We start from the raw sequence: 22,378 nt of genomic DNA on the forward strand, positions 1-22,378 counted from the left end.
GAGCATAACATTTCAAACACTTTGTGCAAGCATATTTGCACACATGGCATCATACCTGGCATAATGATAATGTAGGGAAATCAGTATCATTTTTACCTTTGTCCTCATAGATATCCACTCCTTTGCTGGCTAAAGAAAGGACTTCCTGCTTGCTTTACACTACAGTGCATAGCTTGTAGGGTTTTGGACAATTTTATCTTGACACAGAGTTAACTTTTGCAATTATTCCCTATTTACATATTTTTAAAATGTTTTTCACATAAAATCATTTTTTCAAAAATACTTACATTAAACATTCAACAATAATTTATCTCTGATTGATTCTTTTCCATGATTTTACCTACCATTCAACCTCCCCTGTTTTGTGCTTACCTGGTCCCTCAAAGGGCAAGAGTTTGGAAGGAATTGGGTCCTTAGCACTCAGTGGGATCAGGTAGAGGTCCTTGACATGTCTGTTGTTATTAGCTACAACCCCAAAACGACCACGACTGCTAAAATAGGAGTAGAGAGAGATATAGGCAACTTCTTCTTCTTCTGTTGCAGGATGGAAACGAATCAAACATAATTCCTGGAATACAAAAGCAAAGTGGAAAAATTCAACCTGTAACGCCCCAGCAAATAAAATGGCAGCTGGCAAGTTCCCGGGGCGGGGGTGTCACTCTATAAATTGTACGTTTACCACTCCAACTATGTTTTCAAAGCAATATTTTAGGTTTAAGAGAATATTGTTCAATCTGTAATTCTATAACAGAATTAGGTTCGTCAATTTCAGAAATACACATGTGTATCTTATATCAAACTATACATCTTGAGGCTCTGAATGTTTGAATTAATATGAAAGAAATGGAAAATCCTTAGTTTCATGATTATATCTGCACAGTGTGCTTCCTTTTTTCACTTTTAAAGTGTTTGAAATAGTAAAATCTATTCATACACTTAATGGTAATTTCCTATTTTTAAAACTTGGATTTAATTTTCAGTACTGAATAAATAAATTATGTTCAATTATTAGAACTGAATAAATAATTATTAGACTAAGCCATTATACAGGGAAGAGATCAAGATGATCAGCAGCTCAATGAACAAACACGTTTCTTCAATAAATCAAAAATTTTAAAGGAATAAGTGGTGTCAGAGGTTCTCTAGGTATCGTCTCTGACAATATTTGCTGTTTATTCATTTATATTACAAAAAGTTGTCATTTTATATTGCTGTATTTTTCTGCTAGGTGTTGCAAAGGATTTTAAGTGAATACCTTAGAAAGCGAAGATTTGAGTTTGCCAACATAATCCCAGACTGTCTTCGGTGAGATCCTACCACCAATATGAATTGTATCTGGTAAATCCTAAACGAGAAGTATTACATGGTAGTATGAGAAAAGCCAAAAGAGACTACTGTATAAAAGCAGTGCAGATTGCCCCATCCCAGTAGCCTAATGGAGAATGCAGCATTATATTTCAGTAAGCTTTCATACATACTATTCTAATTCAGACAGCGAATTTCCAAATTTCAAGGTGATTAATTACTGGAAGGGTAATAGCACACACAAAACAAAGAAAGGAGCCCCAAACAAAGACAGCAGCGAGTACTTTTGTACACCCATCAGCTAAATACATTTCTTAGCTTTGTTCTGATAGGAAAGCCATTATTTGTAATACAGATTTTCTCCACACTTCCAGTTTATCAGGAAGTTATGCACCCATGACTACAAGCCACAAGAATTCTAGTTAGCTTCCCATCAACAGGATAGTGAATTCCATTTTAGCAAAACCAATAAAGAACCGTCCACCTTACTATTTAAAGTCCTAAAACAAGTGTTTGAAACTTCCTGACTTCACAGCCCCATGAAATGTACTTTTTAGGAGAAAAGAGAAAGAAAATCTCTTATCGGCTTTAGCACATGCCTTTATACTATCAGATTATTTGAATGTACTCCCCACAAAATACCGTCACCCAACTGTTTTTATTTTGAATTTAATAAAAGGACAATAATATTTGTTTTTAATGAATGGCCTCACAAACTTTTATAATAGATCACATCAATGATCCATCTAGTGTGAGAGCAGACTATTTTTAAATATTGGCTCTACGACATCTATTTTTAAATATTGGTTTTAAGATCTCTTTTCAAAGAATGAAGCTGAAATATAGCTATTGTTCCATGTTAGATACTAACATATGTATAGGCATATTAAAAGACATAACAATTCTTCACAAATTTGTGAGGAATTTTTAAAAGGCTATTTTTTTTAAAAGTACTTTTCTTATTACTAAAGGGATGCCATTTAGCTCTGTCACAATTCCAATACAGCAATATATACAGTGACCACAACCTTTACAGCAACAGGAACTGCAGTACAGATTTATTCTAAATATATAAACACATCAGTTCTAACCTCACTAAGATACTCAAAACATCCAGAGACAGGATATGCTTTAGTGACAAATTTGGCCACACTTTGCATGTTGATAAATCCTTTCCAAATGGTGTTGAGACGAGAGAGAAAGAGAGAAGTATCTCCATCTTGAGGTGAGCGTGACTCTGCAACACTGCAAAACAAATCCAAAATGAAAAGGTTATATAGTCAGAATGCTCCCTTCTTTTTTCTTCTTCCCTCCTTCTACTCATCAATCGCTGTATTTTAACCATGTAAATAAGAGAATTTTTACTAAATGTCTTGTCAGTGTTTTCCATTAACTACATATTAGTGAAAAATGGAAGGAGCAACTGAAAATAAAATTATAGGTGCAGAAAGGCAAAGATGATGCTAAGAGATATGATTTTTTTTACAAAATTAGGCTAACACCATAACTATTGTGATCCTGACTCTACAATAAACTAATCTGAATTATATACTTTCCACTAAATGAGTCAAAAACATGCATCTGAAAAGATTCTCATGTTAAAGGATATGACATGAACAAAAATCTTTTAACTGCTGTTTCATAAGCATATACTCTGCAATATTTATTCTTCCTATTGTATATACAGAGAGTATGTAAGAAATCCACTTCCTTTCAAGCTATCAATTGGTTAAATTTGATTTATATTCATAAAGTCAGATATAACAGTATTTTAATGTAGGATGAAAATCTGGAATACCTTTACATGATCTCTCATATACTCTCATATATATGAATATATAAACAGACTTTAAGGTCAAATACTTTTATGTTTATATATCTGCTAACGCACATTGTAGAATCTTTGCTGTTAATATATTCCGATGGAAGTTTTAACAACTAGACAAGGTAAAAAATAGGATGATAAATTAAACATCTGAGTGAGATTACCTGAACTATGAAGTTGATAATGCCTTTTGTTTTTGGGACAGACTGACAGATGGACACGAACACACAAACACACACACAACAACACAAAGACTTTGAAGATAAGCACGATTCAGTACTTTGGCTTACTATTAAATATACGCACTTGATATTGGGTGATTGAGGAACCACTAAGTATCTTGGATCTGGTGAGGAGGTTGGTTTTGTTAATATTGATTTGGGGACAGTCATGACTGGTTTTGATATTTCCTGTTTTGCTTCCCCCATGGAAACTTTGTCAGATGCAGGACGCAGTGCTGAAGTTGTAATACCAGAGGAGCCGCTCATTGCCGTCCTAGGGTCTCTGCCAGAAACTGTTACAGTTGTGACAACTCCTCCCACGCAAGTGGCAGGAAAAGAGGAGGCCTCTTCAGATAAAGAAGAATCTGTATTGTTATAGCCCTGTGCTGCAGGAACATAAGATCTTTCTAAGCTTGACTGAGAAATGGTTTCTGCTGCAGGTCCAACTTCAGGTTCCACTGTGTTTTCAGAGACTGCCTCTTTGGCTGGCTCTGCTGTTGCTGTAGAACTTTCATGCTTTGGTTGAACTTCTGGTTTTGATTTTGACTCCACCTTTTTAACAGGAGCCACTAGTTTTGGCTTCTTTGGTGGTAGTTCATCTTCAGATGCTGAAATCTGACCTATAAATTCATTTAAAATGTTTTTGATTATTATTTGGTTTAGTGATGAAATAGGTTGAAGAGAAAAACAGACAGTCAAGGCCCTTAACATAACAATTCTTTTACTTTGCACAGTCAGCACTGTAGATACCTGTACAGATTTTGCAGTTCAGGTCAAAAAGATGGGCTCGATGTTGACTTGTTGTATCCTTCAACATACTGCTAAAAACATCTAGAGAAGGAGCACTGTTTAAATTCGGTGCAGTTCGGGCTGACTCTTGCTGCTCCTAGAAGTGAACACACACAAAAGAAAAACATTCTAGTTGATCATTAATTTCAACCATAATAAAATACTTTGGAAACTGTTAATTAACTTTGGTTCTTTAGAACAAAAGCCTTGCAAAACCACTTTCTCCTTTGAGAGACATTTTTAACAAACAATATGAAATTCTGAAACATTTTTTCTCCTTTGTCATTGGTAAAAGCATAGCACATGAGATAAAGAGTGCTTAATTAACATTTGTCCTCCTTTCATTCCACTATGTTCTGAAGCAGATACTATCATATTAAATGTTTCCCCAGCACACTGAATTATGATATTACTGTTTCAGAGAAAGGTGGAAAAAAAAGCTAAAGGTCAGCTAATAGTCAGAAACAAGAGTTTTCTCTGTACATTGAGAACAAGGCCTGATAAATACACAGCATCTGATTTTTTAGAAGTATATGCAATACATACCCATTGTTAGTTTGTTGTGCTCCTTCAAACTAAAAGGAAAACGTTCATAGCACACCTACTGTTACCTTACAGTTTGTTGAAACAATCTGCACTGCTGATAAAAACATGAGGTCCCAGTTACCATTTATCTCCCTTGATGTCTTTATGCTCGAGCAATTCCTAATACTTACATCAGAATCAGACACTGGTGGAGAATCTTCCATATTCACATCTGGCATATTTTCCCGTTTTACAACTGATTTCTTGACTTCATGAGATTTACTTCTTGACTCTATCATCTGAGAGAAAGAAAATAAGAAAGTTTGGTAAAAATTCCATATACTTATTTTATAGTACTATTGTGCACTTTGTTATCCGTTATCTCCATATTTGCTGGTGGTGGAGAAGGAGTCTGGTCACTGAAAATGATTAGTATTTGATTGGAAATAAAATGGTGTATAAACATAATATGGGAAGTGATAAGGGTTGTTAAACTCACCCTTAATTCATATACTGGAAAACTGTATTACTTACTGCTTTGGCTGGTTTCTCCTTCCATACAGATAGTTCTTTAGAGAGAAGTTCTTCTGGTTTCATTCTCACTAGCTTTGACAGTGAAATTTCCTCACGAAGAACACGATGAAAAAGTCCCTGAAAACAAAACAGACTTTGTTGCCATGCTGAAGACAACCTGCTTAGAAAGCTATTAAGAAGATTTGCATTGCAGAACAGTCAAACCTCTTCCAATTTTTTAATTCCCTATTAAAAACACCAGCTAATTACAAGCAAAGATGAAAAGGTGCAGCAACCAGAAAACAATGATCAAATAAACATGAAGTATGAATTTATCCTCGCTACTATAAATAACTCTGTCATATAACTGGATAGGAATTCCAGAAACTAAACAGCCACTCCTGTTTCATATCTATTCTAGGAATTAAAGAAAGAACACAGTTTCAAGTCTTCTCTAGTCAATGTTTTCATCTGCATCGGCTTCCTTCTTTTTCTTTTAAAGGATAAACATGATTACATACATAGGTAACATTCAATACATACTACAGAATGCCACAGGAGGAGAAACCAGTAAAATCTCTATTTATTTTAAAAATACCATTTTACAAATAAATATTTCAGACAAAACGTCCAAACTTAATAAATATAAATGATCCAACTGAAGTAGATTTTGAATTCTCACTAGATAATTTTTTTCAAGATATGAATAGCTTGGGAATAATCTTTTATAGTAAAATTCATAAATCTTTATTGTAAAAACTCTAAATGTTGATGCTGGTTTGACAGATACCATTAAAAACCAAAAGTATATTTAAGCATGTTTAGTTTTTAAAGGAAATTCCAAACCTGATTTTTTGGGTCCTTGAGATTGAACATGATGCTACGGTATTTACTCTTGTATCGGTTGTCCGTAACTTGAAACAAATTAAACATCTCCTTTTCAATATTGAGCGCTACTTTCCCTACTTCGCTCTCTGTCATGACCAGATCATCACTATCATTGACCCTGTTTAAAAACAAGCAGAAAACCCCCCATGTTATTATTCTACTAGGTAAAGCACTATTCCATAATTTCATCTATATGAGTTGTAAATAAAACATCCGTAAAGCTGAATTAAATGGGACTACTTATTTACATTCACTATGTATTTAATATTGGGACACTCAGGACTTCAGAGACAATTTGGGGGGGGGGGGGGAAGAGCTACATTGTCACTAGTTTCCCCAGCACTACATAGTAAACATTAAAACAATATTTTTTTTCTACCAATATAGCCATTTATTTATTTATTTATTAACAAAAGTTAGCAAGCCTTTGAAATCACTTAATGTTTTACCTACAACAATGCCTGGATTGCAGCCAGAAGGCCAAGCTAAGCATTTCAGAGCTGGTCCATAAAAATCACCCAGGTGACAGTAGAGGCCAGACAAAGGGTACATTCACTTTTCAGAGAAAGGAGCCAACTCTCCAACTCAGTGAGGACCCATAGACTCCTTTAAAGGACATCTCAAAGCCAAATTTTATCTTAGGACCTTGAACCGTGAACTACAGCAGCTTCTCTCTACTGTCCATAGAAGGCCATGGAAAACAACCTTTGTGAACTGATGTCAGCCTTTACAACCACTCCTGCTCACAGCACTCAAATTAGGAGTTTCTCTGTCACGAACTTCATAGGGTGCCTAAGCAGTTAAGCTTCAATCCCAGATTCCCCACTGTGAATAGCATTTCCATTTGAGAGACAATACCAGCATACACTATAGGAAGCCTTGAGGGCTGCCAATAGCTTTAACAATCTTTGGAGGGCACTTTGTGTTTTGACTTTTAGCAGTACAGTTGTCCACTGACGAGAAGTTTTTTTTCTGTTTTACAAGGGGGAGGAGGGGGATCTGTACCTCAGTGAGCCTTTGACCTTCTACCATGATATACTCTATACTATGTTCCCTGTAACCTCTACACCTCCCAACACTGCCATCACTAGCTTTTAACTTGGAAGCACCTGCAATATAAATGTTTCTATGCTGTGATTTGACTCTTCAAACTATAATTGCCTTCATATGATTGGGATAGGGAGGTTTCTTTTTTAAGGGTTTTTCCACATGGACAATTATTTCGCATCAGGGTGTTTTTTGCTTTTTTTTTTAATAAATCTGAAATGCCAAAGATTACATTCATAGCATAAGTTCAATACCTCAATATCCCTTGCAAGAAATAAACAGAACTGTACAGCCTAAATATTTATTTCCGGTTGTAGCTTCCTATATAAAATAAATGTTTTGAATTCCCACCTCTTCCATAAAATTTCTTTGAGGGACCGTCGAATATTTTGTCGAATCTGAGAGTTGGGTTGTGACTGGCTAGGGCTAGCTGATGCTTTTAATTGACTACTTCCGGCTGCAGTAGAAGAAATGGAAGACAGTGAAGGCTTTTTAAGTCCTCCACCCAAACTGGAAGATGTAGCCGTTTTTTTGGAAACTGATGAAGCATTAGAAAGAGAAGAATGTTTTGAAGAAGCATTGCCTGAGGAAGGCCAAGTTTTCTTCGGAATTATGCCTTTGAAATTCCCAGCAGAAGGTTTAACTGGGTGTTTAGGTAGTGATGTGCTAGAAAAGGATGGGGACTTCTTTGGGGGAAGATTTTTGGTGAGGGAAGATGTCTGTTTCTCCACTGTAGATGCTGAAGCCACAGCTTTCTTCGATGCTGGTGTAGGTTCTGCTGCTTTATCTTCATTCTTCTTCTCTTCCTTTTGAGCTGTTAAAACAAAGAAGAAAATACAATATTAAAGGTTTAACGCTGATGTTTTAGTTATTTGAACATCAGTGTTAAGAATGGATAATTGTAACAGAGCTGTTGCCACTTATTTAAATAGTAAATAATATCCTAGTAATGATGGCTAGGTACCAATTTATAAAGAAAAGCCTAAGAAACATCTTCAGAGAATAGATATCAAGTAGAAATTTAAGCCATTTACTTTCACTAGCTTTTTAAGAAGCAATTTTAAAAATTGTGCAGAAGTTCAATTTTTCAGAAGAAATTCATATTTGATCCTTCAAAGAGTATTTCTTCTCCAAAGCTAACTGAAAAGTTTAAAACAGCTTCAGTTCAGCAATAAAAGTGGAAAATTTATTCACAAGCTATACAAGAAAACTGAAAAAGGCACCACCTTCAAAGATTCTTGAGTGGGGTTTTAGGGTTAAGCTTAATAAATAAATAAATAAATAATGCAGGTCATCTTAAATTTAAACAGAAAAAAATTCTCATAGCAACTTACAGAACCTGTTTATTACAATAGCTGAGCTGGCTAGGGTCCATGAATTTGAGCTAGAATTAGTATCTGACTCAAGCTCAGAGTTATTAAAGTTAAAAAAAAAACAAAAAAACCCACAAAACCTCTTCTCCAGACTTTTTGTTTTGAAGAGCAAGCAGAGAACCAACTTATGTAGCATAAAAGTTGCCTAAAAAAGTTTAAGAAAGCCCTCGATCTAATTTTCAAAACTAGTGATTACCTGCATGAATATTATACTGATGATATTGCTATAAACTATTATTAGAACTTCCAACCAGTTCCTAGCTAAACTCTAGATTAACCATTACAATCATTGCTCAGACTGTGGCCACCTAATTCCCATCATTCTCAAACCATTCCCTTCACAAGATCCAAATTTGCCATTTAAATCAAACAATTTTTCTAACATTAATTGAAATACAGGTACATGTAATATACAAGAAAATGCACAAAGTATGCAAGTAAAGGCTCCAATTTCCCACATGTGATGTAGTTCTACTTGCACAGGACTAAAAATAATGATTTCTTTAAAACTGCATTTCATCTGTCCACCTTCTGGTACTTACAGGAATAATTCAGTATAGCAAGGCAAAAAGAAACAAACAAACAACCCCACACAACAGTCCGGTTCCACTTTAGCTTATCAGAAACATCACTTATAAGGTATTAAAACAAAGTCACAATGGGCTAACACTAACACAAATTTATCATCACAGCTTAAACAAGAAACAACTGTGAGGGAGATTACTAAGAAACAACTCCTGAAGTACCATTGTTTCAATCAGAAAAGCCAAATTTCAACCTTCTTTTTCTCCCCAAACTGTAGAAAACTACTGACCAGTTAACATGTGAATTTTTTATCTGATACCTTTTCAGACAATGAAGATTTGTAAATGAAAGAATTAATCCAGAAGCCCCAATAGCAAAATTTAGTACACTTCCTGGGATGAAATTTAATTTACCAAGTGACCAAATTCTCCCTTTTCAGCTTCCAGATCTGCTTCAATCAGAGCACAAATTATTAGGAAGCACTTTAAGTGTCCAATCTTTTTATATCTTTTCTGAAATGGATTTACAGGGGAAGTAGGTAGAAAGCACACCTACTAAGTCTGATTCAAGAAACCTCAAAAATTTAGCTCAAGTATTCAATGGAGACACGCACACTTCTCAAAAGGGGAAGACTTGGAGTGCTTAAGAGACATAATATGAATATTCCCTCACGGGCATATGTTGCCGGGTTAAACAACCTTTCTCTCTAGGTAAAGTTCCAGTGTATCTGGAATGCCTGCATATGCTTTCAGCAGGAAAAATGCTCATTTAAAAAAAAAAAAAAAAAAAGGCTCAGAACTCCATTAAGGTGTGTCTTATTGCTAGCAGCTTTACCACAAATACAGGAACTGGTGATAAAATGAACTAAGGAGCAATGCTCTACTCGAACTTCCGTAGGGCTAAGTTTAAGAGTGTGTAGTGAACCTCTACTGGAACACAAAGAGAAGAATCCCGAAGTCTGACAAATATTATACATTTATCCTGTTTTTTTTCCCCCCCTAAAATTATATTCCAAGTGGACATCTTCCTGAATTTTTCTGAATGATATCAAAATATTTGAAATGTAAAATGAAAAAACTGCCATAATACATTAAATAATTTCAAAGAACATCAAGATTTTGCCATGAAGTAGAATAAAATGATTTTTCTCACACTATTCCCATACCCCTCCATAGATACAGTTCTTGGTTGCTGCCAGAGATTGAACACCGAGGTAGAGACATCTTTAGTGTAATGCATAGTGACTTCTCTCATGTTTTTCCCCCTCCCAAAGTCTACCACTAACATTACTATTTGTCAGGATGGTTTTACCAATAATGAGGAGATAGTTTCTAAGAATAAAATGGGAAAAGAGAGACCAGGAACTATTTCTGATGTTTTGATTTGGTCAAATTAGGCACCCCAGAACTTAACAGAGTCAAAAAGCCGAAGTACTTGGTTTGAGTTAATAGTTTTGAGCAGAGAGAAGACAAATATCCAAAAGTTAGGCATTGACAAGGCTGCAGAAGTTACTCCCATTCTCTTTCCTGGTTTATTGCATAGCAGATTTTTATCCTTTCAGTCAGGTAGGACAGAAGCACTTTTCTGTGACTCACTACAAAAGGGAAGGACGGCACATCTCCGGTTTCAAAATGACCACAGCAAAATTGAGTCCTCAGTGCTAAGATATTTAGTTCTTCTGGTTTGCAGAAGAAGTATGAAATTCTAAACTTAAATTTTATCCTCTGTTCTGTATCTTTTTAGCAATTAGTTCAAATTACTTAATAACTGCCTCAGTAAAACTAAAAATAGCACAGATGTGGTATATATGAAAAAAACATCCATATCAAAAGCCTGTGTTACAAACAACAGCTAAATCATAGTAAGAATATTTTAAGGAAAAAAGGGGGGGGGGGGGGAAGACAGAGAGACATACAAATAGAAAGGCAGACTGAAATTCCCAGGGCTGAAGTGCAGCAGAATCAGTAAGGGTCCAAGGCAAAAGATGCAGAAGCATCCGTTATTCTGCAAGTTGGCATTATGACTACTTCGAAAGGCATGTAATTCTACATTTCAGTAGTCAACAGAAAACATGCAAATATTTCATAAGCTTCATGAAAGTTTAACAATTCAGTAAACTACAGTAATATTTTTCACCAGCTAAACCTGTCTACCTGGTAGTACTTGTTGATTACAGAACTTGACAAAGTTTTTTTTCTACAGTTCAGGTTTTGTATACTAATGACTTAGTCATACACAGGTTATTCAGGGTCTCAAAAAGGTCTACCAACTATTTTCTCAAACTTACAGGATATCACACTATGATATTTGGAGGACAATCAAATGGTGTACATATTTTGACAAAGCATCAAGGGCCCTTAAAATCCTACATATGCATATAACCTCCCATATCTGTAGATGAACTCAGAAGAAACTCACATCTTAATTTGACAGTGGGACACCAGAATTTTTGCCCCACCACAGTTTTGTTTTTACTGACAGGATTAGTCTTCTGCCAGATCATCCGGCCGAACTTACTCCCTCTCTGTTCTTGCCTGGGTCTTAGGTGCAAGGCACGGGAAGCCAGGAGCAAGCAGCCAAACACGAGGAAGGAGCAGGATTGCCTCTTCTGGTGGCAGCTTGCTATTCGATTGACCTGGCTACAATGTGAAACCACACCCCAAGTCTTACACCGTCTTCTGACATATATAAAACTGTGGCAAGTGTGTGTACTCTTCTCAGGGAGCAGCATGCCAGCTACATATGTGGAATTTCATTTCAGAACAGATGTTACAGTTGGTCAGCAAACTGATGAGACATATAAAGGAACGGGTATTCTCTCAGAGTGGGAAGCTTGAGATCACTTTGTGCATGCTGTTCACGAACAACTGGAAGAGAAGACGCAGTCAATGCCTACCACACGTGGCCACCGTATTTTATACTGTGATGTTTCCAGTTCTTTCAGTGGTAGCTCCAAACAGTGTACCAATGATAAAAACTCTCAAACCACTTTTAACATAAAAGCATAGACATCTCCAGAATGTTAGTTTATCCAGCCTAAGATAAGAGGGATAGTTTCACCACAGAAGATAGATCAGTGCTAGAAGGCGGCACCTGGTGTTTCTATTCCAGTACTTTTGAACACATAGGTATACCTCCCCTCGCTTGATGTTAGGAACAGTAAAAAAGGTGCAAAGAAATGCCACTTTCCCCATTTTGTCCTGTGTACCACTTACAAGGAGAACAGCAAAAGGTTTCTTATTGACTGGAGAGAGGTACAGCTGGAGCTAATGAGTCAGCTCATCTCCAGAGAGAGACCCACAGAGGAATCCTCAGGCAGAAAAAAACCTACATTCCTTGCAGGGCTTAAGAAATAGCATTACTATAGTATGTCCACTACAGACTTGATCTCTCCCACTAGATGTCAAATGGGTACAGAACCCTTCCCCTAAGGAAACTCCCATTTAAAGCCAAGCCAAGTATTACAACAAGCAGAAAAGAATGAAATTCTGTAAGTGGAAGACGACATAACTGCAACAGTATCTACTGTGTTACAGCATCAACTTTTTGGATGCTTGTTAGTTAAATATACTTCACTTTCCTGGGTCTCAACATTAATGTTTCCACATTGCAATATGGTTGCTGAAGCTTAATTTGAGGATGGTTTTCACAGTACAGCACCGTTTACTTTTGTGTGAAGGACTTGGAAGATGCATTCATATCATCAAGCCTCACCTACACTGGGAGGTTGTGTTTTGCACCACCAACATGGAAATTATCAGAAGGAAATTTTGTTCTTCCTATGAACTCTCAAAAAATATTTCTATATAGCATGCAACTCTATTCTGGTTCTTCCCTCGTTCCCTCCCATGTCATCTCCCTTACTTTGAAATAGTAGCTTTAGAAAATTATCCTTCCCCCCCCAACACCCCACAGAATAGTCTCAATTTAAATTATCTCATTTGTGATGGGTTATTTTGCTGGTGACATTATCTACCTATTGCAGTTTTTAAACACCTGAATAAGAACGGAGCTATTCCTGTTGCTGTGCTTAAAGTTTTCTGAATTACAGTCCTGTAAGCTCTTCAATTTCTTGCTCTAGTTAATGCTCAAAGTTTTAAAATGTGCTGTAGATAAGCTGTATGCAGTTACATGTGAAATCTGTTTTGCAATGATGAATTTGTCGGGCACAATTTTTTTCAGAACATTTTTGCAATGAAGAAATTAAATATCACAACTGATAGTTCAGAACACTATTAAAGATTGTGAAAAACGTCCTGCAATCATGCAAGTTGATTGTTACATACTACTAACTATGAGAAGCTTAACCACAGAATTAAGAAACTTAGCATAAGACTATTCATAGACTAAAACTATTGCCTCTGGTGTCCAATACTCTCTTAAAGTTTCCCTGTGTCCCCCTCCCCCTGCCCAGCTACACTTTCTGTAGGTTTTTTCAAGCTAAAAATCCCTTAAGGAAGTGTGTGGGGAGGACAGGCTGATGGGTGCATCTTCTTGTTCAGCTTGCACAGCACTTTTTACAGTGTGAGCATTTACATAACCGAGTGTAGCATCACTAACCTAACACTTCAGAACATCTAAGCTTCCAGGTTAGTGAACGTTTACAAGACTGACATGTGGAAACTGCTGAGGCATGTAGGTATTCTGCAGATACTTTGATTTTCCTCTCTTCCTCACTGAAATAGAGAATTTTAGCAAAAGATGAACTGTAACTTTCAATGTACACATTGCACACGCATTCTTGTGGCAGCAACAAAAAAAGGTGGTAGTCAATTACTATTCAGTAATTGGAGCAGTAATTTTGGTAAAATTCTACATTATAAATAACAAAACCTAAGTAGTGGAGTATAGCAACTAGTGATCTACCTTTTAAAGTGGATCACTTACTACACTTAAAAGGATTTGATGTCCTTTTCAAAAGCAAAAAAAAAAAACCAAAAAACCCACAGACGTCAAAATTAGGGGGAGCAAATTCACTACACTAGTGTAGCTCTGCTGTTTTTAGAAAGCAAAGATATGGGTTAGCAGGTATCCTCCAAAAGCCTGTGTAAAGGCTAGCCAGAGCTGAGTGAGTGTTTCGAAAAGAGCTAACCTCCAAGGAAAGGAAACAGCACTGGCCTTTAAGGTCCCATAAGCCCCATAAGGGTCTGATATGAATGCAGAAGTGTGAAAGGAGTGACAGAAGCAGTAGTTATTTTGAAATCACAAAAAATAACCAGCACTTTGAAACTGGCTAGCATTCTGTACTGTGAAGTTTCGTGTGGTCCTGCTGCTCCGTCTTGCTCAGAGGTAGGTAGCTGCACTGTCAGCTTCTCCGTGCAACCTCTTCAGAGTGCTGCAGCTGTCCAGCCTGAACGTTACAGAAGGTGAGGGCAGCCCATTTTGACATGTATCACACAGTAGAAAAGGACAATCTTTTTGCTTGGAGAAGAAGAAATATAGCACCGTGCTGTCAATATCGAGAATTTAGGAACAGCAGTTCTCTTTGCAAAACTGTTTAAACAAAGGATGTGCAGGATGCCTCAGCTAAATGTAAAATTGCAGTTTTTTGTAAGAGCATCCCTTTGCCGCTCAACCTCAGGAGGTCTTATATGGACTTACACAACACAGCTGTGGTATGACCACTTACTGCATGATGACTAGTGATAGGAACAATTAACAGTTAAACTAACCCTCCCACCCCAATGCAGAGGCTGTTACAGAACTTTCAGCCAAGAGTTTTTAAAAGTGAAACCTTTCAATGCATTATCTGACTAAAAATTAAACAAAAACAGGGGTGAGCGGGTGCTTCAGATGTCAGTTATAAAGCACTCCACAATGGGAAGTTACTTACCAGTTAAGAGAAGTTCCTCAAGAGTAGCCTTTGCATAGTCTCAGTGCTGGGATGCATGCCTGACATCTCAGAGCCTCAGAAACTTGTCGAAGAGTCAAGCCTGCTAGGTGCCACTGAAGCACCCTCTTGTGGCACTGAGCATTCAATGCCCAAGGCTGTGAAGGTGAGGTGTAGCTCGTAACCGCTTCAGTTCCGTGGCCATGCAACTGTTGCTTTCCTGAAGCCTGTTTTTGCCAGCCTTTTTGTCATTTCTCACAAAGATAGTTTAGCATTAGTTCTACATCATTCAAAAATGTTGAACCGTTTTTGGATAGGTTTCAATGTTAGTTCTCACTGTTAATTGTCTATGCAACAACTTGGAGATCTGGGTCAGTTTTCACTTTCGAGACCGACTCAAACTTTATTATTAAAAACTAGTGTTTAAGAGGTGTGCCTTCTGTCCTACCGCTTCCCTTAAAAAGCCTCTATCAGTTCTAACCTGCACCACAATAAGCAGCTCATAATTAAGGTGCATTCTGTGCACCAAGCCTTTATATTCAGGCACACAGAGAAAGTAAATCTGGCTTTAAAGTTAATTGATTTAAGAAACCCCGAGACAACAGCCTTTCCTGCAGTGGTAATTTGTTTGCACTCAAGCCAACACTGTAGCGATGCTAATGCAAATCTGTAGCACACATGGGAAAAGCTTTTTTCTGTTTTAAACTACATGATACTATAGTGATTTATCTCATCTACATTAGGTGACTACATCTTCGGTAACTATTCCCCTCCTGAGTAAAACACTGGCAGTGTCCACTGTAATAAAACAGGCTCCTTATTTTTCAGAACCATTTCTGGATTGATATCATCACTCCTTGCAGGAACAGGCCATCTTCAGGTTCCAAGTTCGGTACAGATCAGACACAGCGAACCGTCAGCACCAAGATCAGCAGCAAAACTTGACTCCAAAGGGCAAGAGTTCACCTCAAAAAAACCCCTTTTACTTGGGGACTAGCAGAGAAAGACCTTTTTCACTGGCTATGCAGGCAAGTGAATAAGTTCAAAGAACTAAAGTAATATTAGTAAAAGAAAGCAAAACAGCAGTAGAGGGTGGTGAGTCTTTTTTAATCAAACTTTCATCACTTTCAATTTCAACAAGAGGTACACCACCCTAGAAGCATACTGCATTCAAAAGTTGCACCAGATTTCTCCCCTCCCCATCCCTTCCCCTCTGAACAGTTCCTCATACTGGAGCCAAATCCCCATCGTGACAAGAGTGCTGGCTTTTTGTTGTCCAAGCGCCATGGGGATGCTAGGTGCTTGAAAGGCAATATACGAAACGTGCTAGCAGCAGGGACCAGCTTTCCTAACCCAAGACACATGGCAGTATCTTCATGTGGCTGAGAGCCACAGGACACATGTAACATACCTGTAGAGCAGAGAAGGGGAGCTCCGGTAGTTCACAGGCAGATGATAATCGCTCCCCAAGGATCCCACTGCTCCTTTTAATAGGCTGGGTCCCAGGGGATGTTGGCTCCAGCAGCCACTACTGGTCTGCCTCATTGCATAGCCAGGCTTCAGGTCACCCAGCAGCCCCTGTGCCGGCACGGCCCCCTGCCATTCTCGTTCAGCACCGGAGCTGCACTAGCCGGCCACTCCTGTGCTATATTCTTTCCAAAGGCGGGTCTCCAGCATGAATTTTTCAGAAGCTCTGGCAAAATCATCTTACGTATTCTGACCATCATTTGGTCCCTCAGCAGCCTTTCTGAAAGCTCCTCTAATTACAAAGGGTTAAGTCTAGATCTAAATATATAGCAATAATGTGCCACAGAAAATTGTTAATGATATAAAATATATAGTTCCCTTTATTCCCCAGGTACTATTCAGTGCTTAATGCCTCTTAGTACAGGTCCAACTTTGCAGACTACAGCATAAAGCAAAGATACCATAGCTTTCAAAGAACTATTTCAGGTTTTAGTTATAACAGTATGGAACTCAGCACAGGCTAGTTTATCCTGTGGGGAAGCACTCCAGCTAAAATAAAGGCATCTGGTTCAACTACAATCAATCTTTGCAGACAAGTATATTCAAGAGTTAAGAACAACTCCCTAGTTTAGGTTAAATACTTTTCTAATAGTTAAGCTGAACCAATACCAGCATATCCATACACACTGTACTCAATTTAAGAGTCACAACTTAAGCTGGTAATATTCTTGCCTGGAGAGAAGCATTAACTAGGCACCAGTCTGCGTGCAGAGAAGGCCTTGTTTTTTCTTTTCACAATAGTATTTACAGCTTTAAACTTTCATTCTCTCATTCCTACTCTCATCTACATCCTGAGCCATAACTCCTTTGGTCTTGAGCACACCATATTTTTCTCCTGCACTCTTTACAGTGGTGTATTGTCTGTTTTTCCCTGCCTTGGTACTCTATTATAAAAATCACACAAGAAAAACTACCCAGATGACATAGGCTATAATCCATTTTTGTATACACATCACATTTTTTGATTATGGGCTCATGTGGCAACTGTATTCCCTTGACAAAGTCTCCAAATTTTGTTACAAGTGTGTAGGAACAGAGCAGCCCAGGCGCCCTTCATATCTGGAATCATATAACTGTACAAGCAAGCACTATTCAGTTTGTGAATAGGTCTTGGATGAAGAAACGTTGAGCTGCAGAAAAAAATGCAGAAAAAATGAAAGGGGGTATCAAAATGAAATTTATACAGTCGGAGCTGGCGCGCCACAAACCTGGCCTCCTTGCTTCCCAGCAGGTGGCAGCATAAAGCTGTCTTTCCCTAACACGCTGCCGAGGACCAGGAGGAGAGGTGTAACAAATCTTACATTTTTATCATCTCTTTTAAAGAAACCCTTCCACTTCAAAGTCCCACTCACTAACAATTTCTGTGAAATACTACTACCAAACATGATATTAGAATGAGAGGCTATAAACTCATATTATATAACTATCTACAGCTAAGTAAATAAAAGCGTATTGGTTTTGTATCACAAAATATTTGCTTTTTACTCAGGAAGTTCTATCCCCAAAACAGTAATAAGCAGCATGTTTAGTGTGCAATTTTTATCTTATAAAACCTCTTCACTATGCTGTGCATTAGTTCTTTTAATCAATAAATGAAGATATTTAGGATCTTTAAGCAACTTTAATACCTTAGTTGAGTAAATAATCAGTTCATATATTTAAGTCTAATATGAGAAGTTAACTGAACGTCGATAAAGATTTAAAGAACTGATATGCATACTCAACGCCCTTATGGCTGGCTAGTTTAAAAATCAGGATACTGCAAAGCTTTATCTTCTTCCCCTCCTTTGGGCTTACCTTCTATTCTAAAATTGGTGAAGTATTCTCTTGTGACTTCTACTTGGCAATTAAAAATTGCAAAAACAGAGAGGAAGGAAAAAAAAAACCACAAAAAACAGCAACCCTCTCAAGTGTTCTTCTATCAACCAGAAAACCTGCACTGAAGTGCTTCAGACGCACATATGCTGATATTGCTGATAAACCTTTGTACCAGCAGGCAGCCCAACCGCAGCTGATATTTTTACAAGGGGGAAGGAAAAAAAAAAAAAAAAAAAAAGAAAAAAAAAGTCTGAAGTGTTCCTTCACCCAGATGAAGAAAGAGGTTTCCTTTGATACAGCAGCTTTTTTTGAACTGCTAGTGAAGCAGTGTAATTGGTTTTTCTGTGAAATGCTAAGCTATCATGCTGACTCTACATGCAGGGTGGTGGGGGGGGTTTTTTAAGCAAATAATGCCATATTTGTTTGAGCATCCTACTTTTTGTACTTACTAGCCACCACTAACGAGAAACTTGCTGTTCATTAGCAGCATTTTTGTTCAGTATCTGGTTGTATCAGATCTGTTCTGTACTCTTTTCTGCTTTGTAAATTCACTCAATGCATTTTTGCCAAAGCTTTTTTTCTACAGTAATTTGTAATTAGCTAATTAACTGAAAAGAGGGACAGAAGCTCTCTAAATCCTTCAGAATGTTTTTTAATATTAAAAGAAAGGATTGGAAATTAAAATGTTGTGTTCCTAACACACTTGAAATGTGAGGGTCTCAAATCAAAAACAGAAAATAGCCACATCCAATCAATTCACTATTAAATCTTTGTAAAAAATACATCTCCCTAACAATTATCTTTTAGAAATCTAAACAGACACTAAGAGTAGTCTAGAACACTTGACAGAACAACTTAAAATATTCCATCTTTGCTTAAAAATAGAAGAAAAAAAGCAGTGCAGGCTTTTTGAAGGGGTGGGGGCAAGAGGAATGGATCCAGACATCTTTCACATGTATTTCTTGTTTCTGGATCCTTCACGTGTCAAAGGCTGACTGCAGTGTGTTTTATTATGAATCTGTCCTGTCAAGTTTTTCATTACACTGAGGGGCATGTCACACTTGAAAATACATGCTTAATTTACAATTTGCTAACAAGCTTCATGTTTTAACAGTGCCATCCGATTTGCAGTTGCACCATCCACTGCCAGAACTTTTTTCCTCCCTTTTTAAAGGGCAGCAGTGACAATACAGACATATATGGTTTCTTCATGGAAGTTTTATTTCTAAATTCTTTAAAATGCAATGTATGATATTAATTCAGTATAAAATTAAAACTATAAAAGCTCTCAGTAGAGTCAAATAAGCAGTTGATGTAAACCGCTTTTGTGGTTCCTTATTTCTAATGTCAAAAATTTTGAAGGGTAGGATTCCAATATTTTGGAATAAAAGTGTTTCTATTATGTTGATTATAAAGTTTGTCCTCCATTATAATTAAAAATAATGCTTTCTATTATTATAAGATGTATGTAAGACTTATACAAAATGGAAATGTTTAACAAGTCATTTTGGGTGGTGTTTCCCCTCAACACAACTAAAAGATACTTTTGGATAAATGAGTCAGGCTATTTTGCTTCTGCTACTAATTTTACATCACCTTAGACAGGACCTAAATATTGACGATTAACACTGGCTCACAGGACAAACTCAAGACTTACATCACAACCCGAATCTTTGAACAACCACACTGATTGTTCCTAAACTTCAATGATCCATATACCTGTATCAATTTGAAAGCTACGGTAACTTTTGAAATTCAATATAGAAGTTGAGCATTGCAGACTAAATGAATACCAATTTTCTTAATGCAATTAAGAACCACATTTTTGAAAGAGAATGTGATGTATGCTTAATGTGCTCTTAACTACGTAGTTCAAATACTGTCTACAACTTAAAAACTATTTGTGCTTAATATCCATTTATCAATGTATGTTCAAGGTATGTCCACTCCTAGTGATTAAATAGGATCATTTTCACTGGGAACATCAAGGTGTTAGATAGTGTAAATCAATAATCAGGCTTCAGGTTTCGGGGTACAAAACTTCTCCAAGTAGGGCCCTAACTCATCCCCCTCCAAAAACAGTAGGAAGGAAAAAAAAAAAAAAAGAAAGAAACACCAACTACTGTGGCAACATGCAGGAAAAAAAATAAAAATAAAAAATCACTGCTATATATAGTTGCATACTACTTGCTCAAAATATCCTTATGTTTTTAATGCAAAACAGATTGAGAGGGGGAAAAAAGAAAGGGGGGGGGTGCCCTGGGTGAAGGGTTGGTATGCAAATATACTACATGCCCCTACCACCCAGTGTTTTTGTAAGAGTGGCTTGATTTTCTTACTCCTACTTAATAAAACTACTGTCACGTGTAAGAACATCAAAATCTTGCATCTGACAGTTAGGACAATAGTGCATAAAGTAAATATATACATATGTATCAATCAATCATATACTTCAAAAGTGTGTGCATATATACATAAATATTAAAAAAATCGGATGGAAAGAGTATTAAAGAGAGTAATTCTGCAAATCACTTAAGTTCACTTAATTCCTAAAGGGCCTCATGGGCACTTAGTCACATAAATAAGGATTTGCAGAACATGGTGTTAGGCTGTGGAGAACGCAGATGGTATTTAGAAATACTGCATACGGAAGAATCTCATCCTTAGCTCCCTCAAGGCGAACTTTAGCCCAAACACAAGACACCTAGAAATCTGAACTAGTCATCTTAACTGCCTCTTATAATCCACGTTCAGAAATGGGCATTACTAAAGAGCTAGTCACCTCATTCTAAAATTAGTATCTAAAACAGATTACGTTTTGCCTGTTCAAGGTGTTTCTTTCCCTCTGAAGACTAGCTCAGACTTAGAGCTCTAACTTTTAGATATCTGAAGTCAGAGGACTCCCACTGATTTCCATAATGCCATGCTTCTGTATTTTGAATATATAAAAATTTTCTAAATAAAATCTTGTAGAATACTCTAAAGAAGATGCAATAGCAGCTTCTGAGAAAGGTTACAGATCAAACCTATCCAACCAAAAAGCAGGACTATCTTTTTCCACAAATAAACAATTTATCTCGTAATTTAGTAATAGGACAGAGTCCCCACATATTAGTAGAACTTACCTTAATAACAGCAATCTGAAGTTCTTCCTTTCATTTGATATGAGAATTCTTCATCACATAAACTAGGTTGTTTTGTATTCATTATAGTAGTCTAGTATACACACAAATTTTTCACCAATTTAACTATTTCAATTAGAGGAATCTAATTTTCTACTGGAACTGATAAAACCTGTATAATCTCCAGTGATGTAACATTTAAAAGTAATTAGATGTGCCTAAAACAAAAATCACCCCCCAAACCTATATTCCTGTCTCCTAGAAAAAATAAACTGTATCAATGGAGATTAAGTGATATAGTTAAGCTGTAGATATAGCTACATTGAAATAAAAAGTGTGATAAAAATTTGACATGCAAAGTGCTTAAAAGAGAAGAGCCCTAAATGAGATTACAATTTTTAGTTATGTTTAAAACGCTAGGATTTCTGACAAAAAAATCTACGCTTTAAGAAACTTAAAATGCAGGTTTATAAAAATACTTTAAATGTTCACTATAAATAAAGGGCACAGGGCCCAAAAAAATTAATACAAGAAGAACAAACATATACTAAGGCTATAGATCTAAAAGTCTCAGTAGAATATACAGGGAACACTTAAATTTAAATGATAATTATTTCATGTGGGCAAATACAATTAAAATATGTTTAGTAAGTCTAATATGTACTACAATAACAAACTGAGCAATTTAGGGTAGCTTGTGCTCCCTCAACATTTAAAAATTGTATTATTTTAAAAATCTAATCCTAAAGATAAATCTACATTGTTATAAATTTATATATCACTTACTTTGTATATAATTTAAGTGTTTAACTAGGTTTATTTCTGAAAATGAAGTGTAAAACTGGCTAAAGTGTGGTAAAGAAAGCTAGGAGAACTTATGAATTCACAATACTTCAAGTGAGAAAATATTAGACACTAGGTCACGTGTATTGTATATGTGAAAGGCAAAATTTCATTTGAAGTTCCATCACTGCACTATAAAACTACTCAGCTGGAGTCAATAAAAAAAAAGTCATTAGTAGAAAATCTTGTTCAGACTACAAAGCAGTATTTACTTACCTTTATACGAG

The 22,378-nt window shown here is 36.6% G+C and overlaps 1 protein-coding gene across 2 annotated transcripts in view; it reads right to left on the reverse strand.

Annotated features, from left to right (window-relative positions):
* Positions 1-22,378, reverse strand: part of DIDO1 (death inducer-obliterator 1) — a 57,603-nt gene that overhangs the window by 10,628 nt on the left and 24,597 nt on the right. For both annotated transcript variants that reach the window (XM_067307572.1, XM_067307571.1), the window contains 9 exons: positions 7,465-7,927; positions 6,025-6,184; positions 5,200-5,316; positions 4,857-4,964; positions 4,102-4,237; positions 3,437-3,971; positions 2,397-2,550; positions 1,256-1,345; positions 373-568 (listed from right to left, as the gene is read on the reverse strand). In XM_067307572.1, coding sequence (XP_067163673.1) covers positions 373-568; positions 1,256-1,345; positions 2,397-2,550; positions 3,437-3,971; positions 4,102-4,237; positions 4,857-4,964; positions 5,200-5,316; positions 6,025-6,184; positions 7,465-7,927 — 1,959 coding nt within the window. The remainder of the gene's footprint in view (positions 1-372; positions 569-1,255; positions 1,346-2,396; positions 2,551-3,436; positions 3,972-4,101; positions 4,238-4,856; positions 4,965-5,199; positions 5,317-6,024; positions 6,185-7,464; positions 7,928-22,378) is intronic.

The sequence above is a fragment of the Apteryx mantelli genome, chromosome 18, assembly GCF_036417845.1.
Source record: "Apteryx mantelli isolate bAptMan1 chromosome 18, bAptMan1.hap1, whole genome shotgun sequence".
In the NCBI taxonomy this organism is placed as follows: domain Eukaryota; kingdom Metazoa; phylum Chordata; class Aves; order Apterygiformes; family Apterygidae; genus Apteryx; species Apteryx mantelli.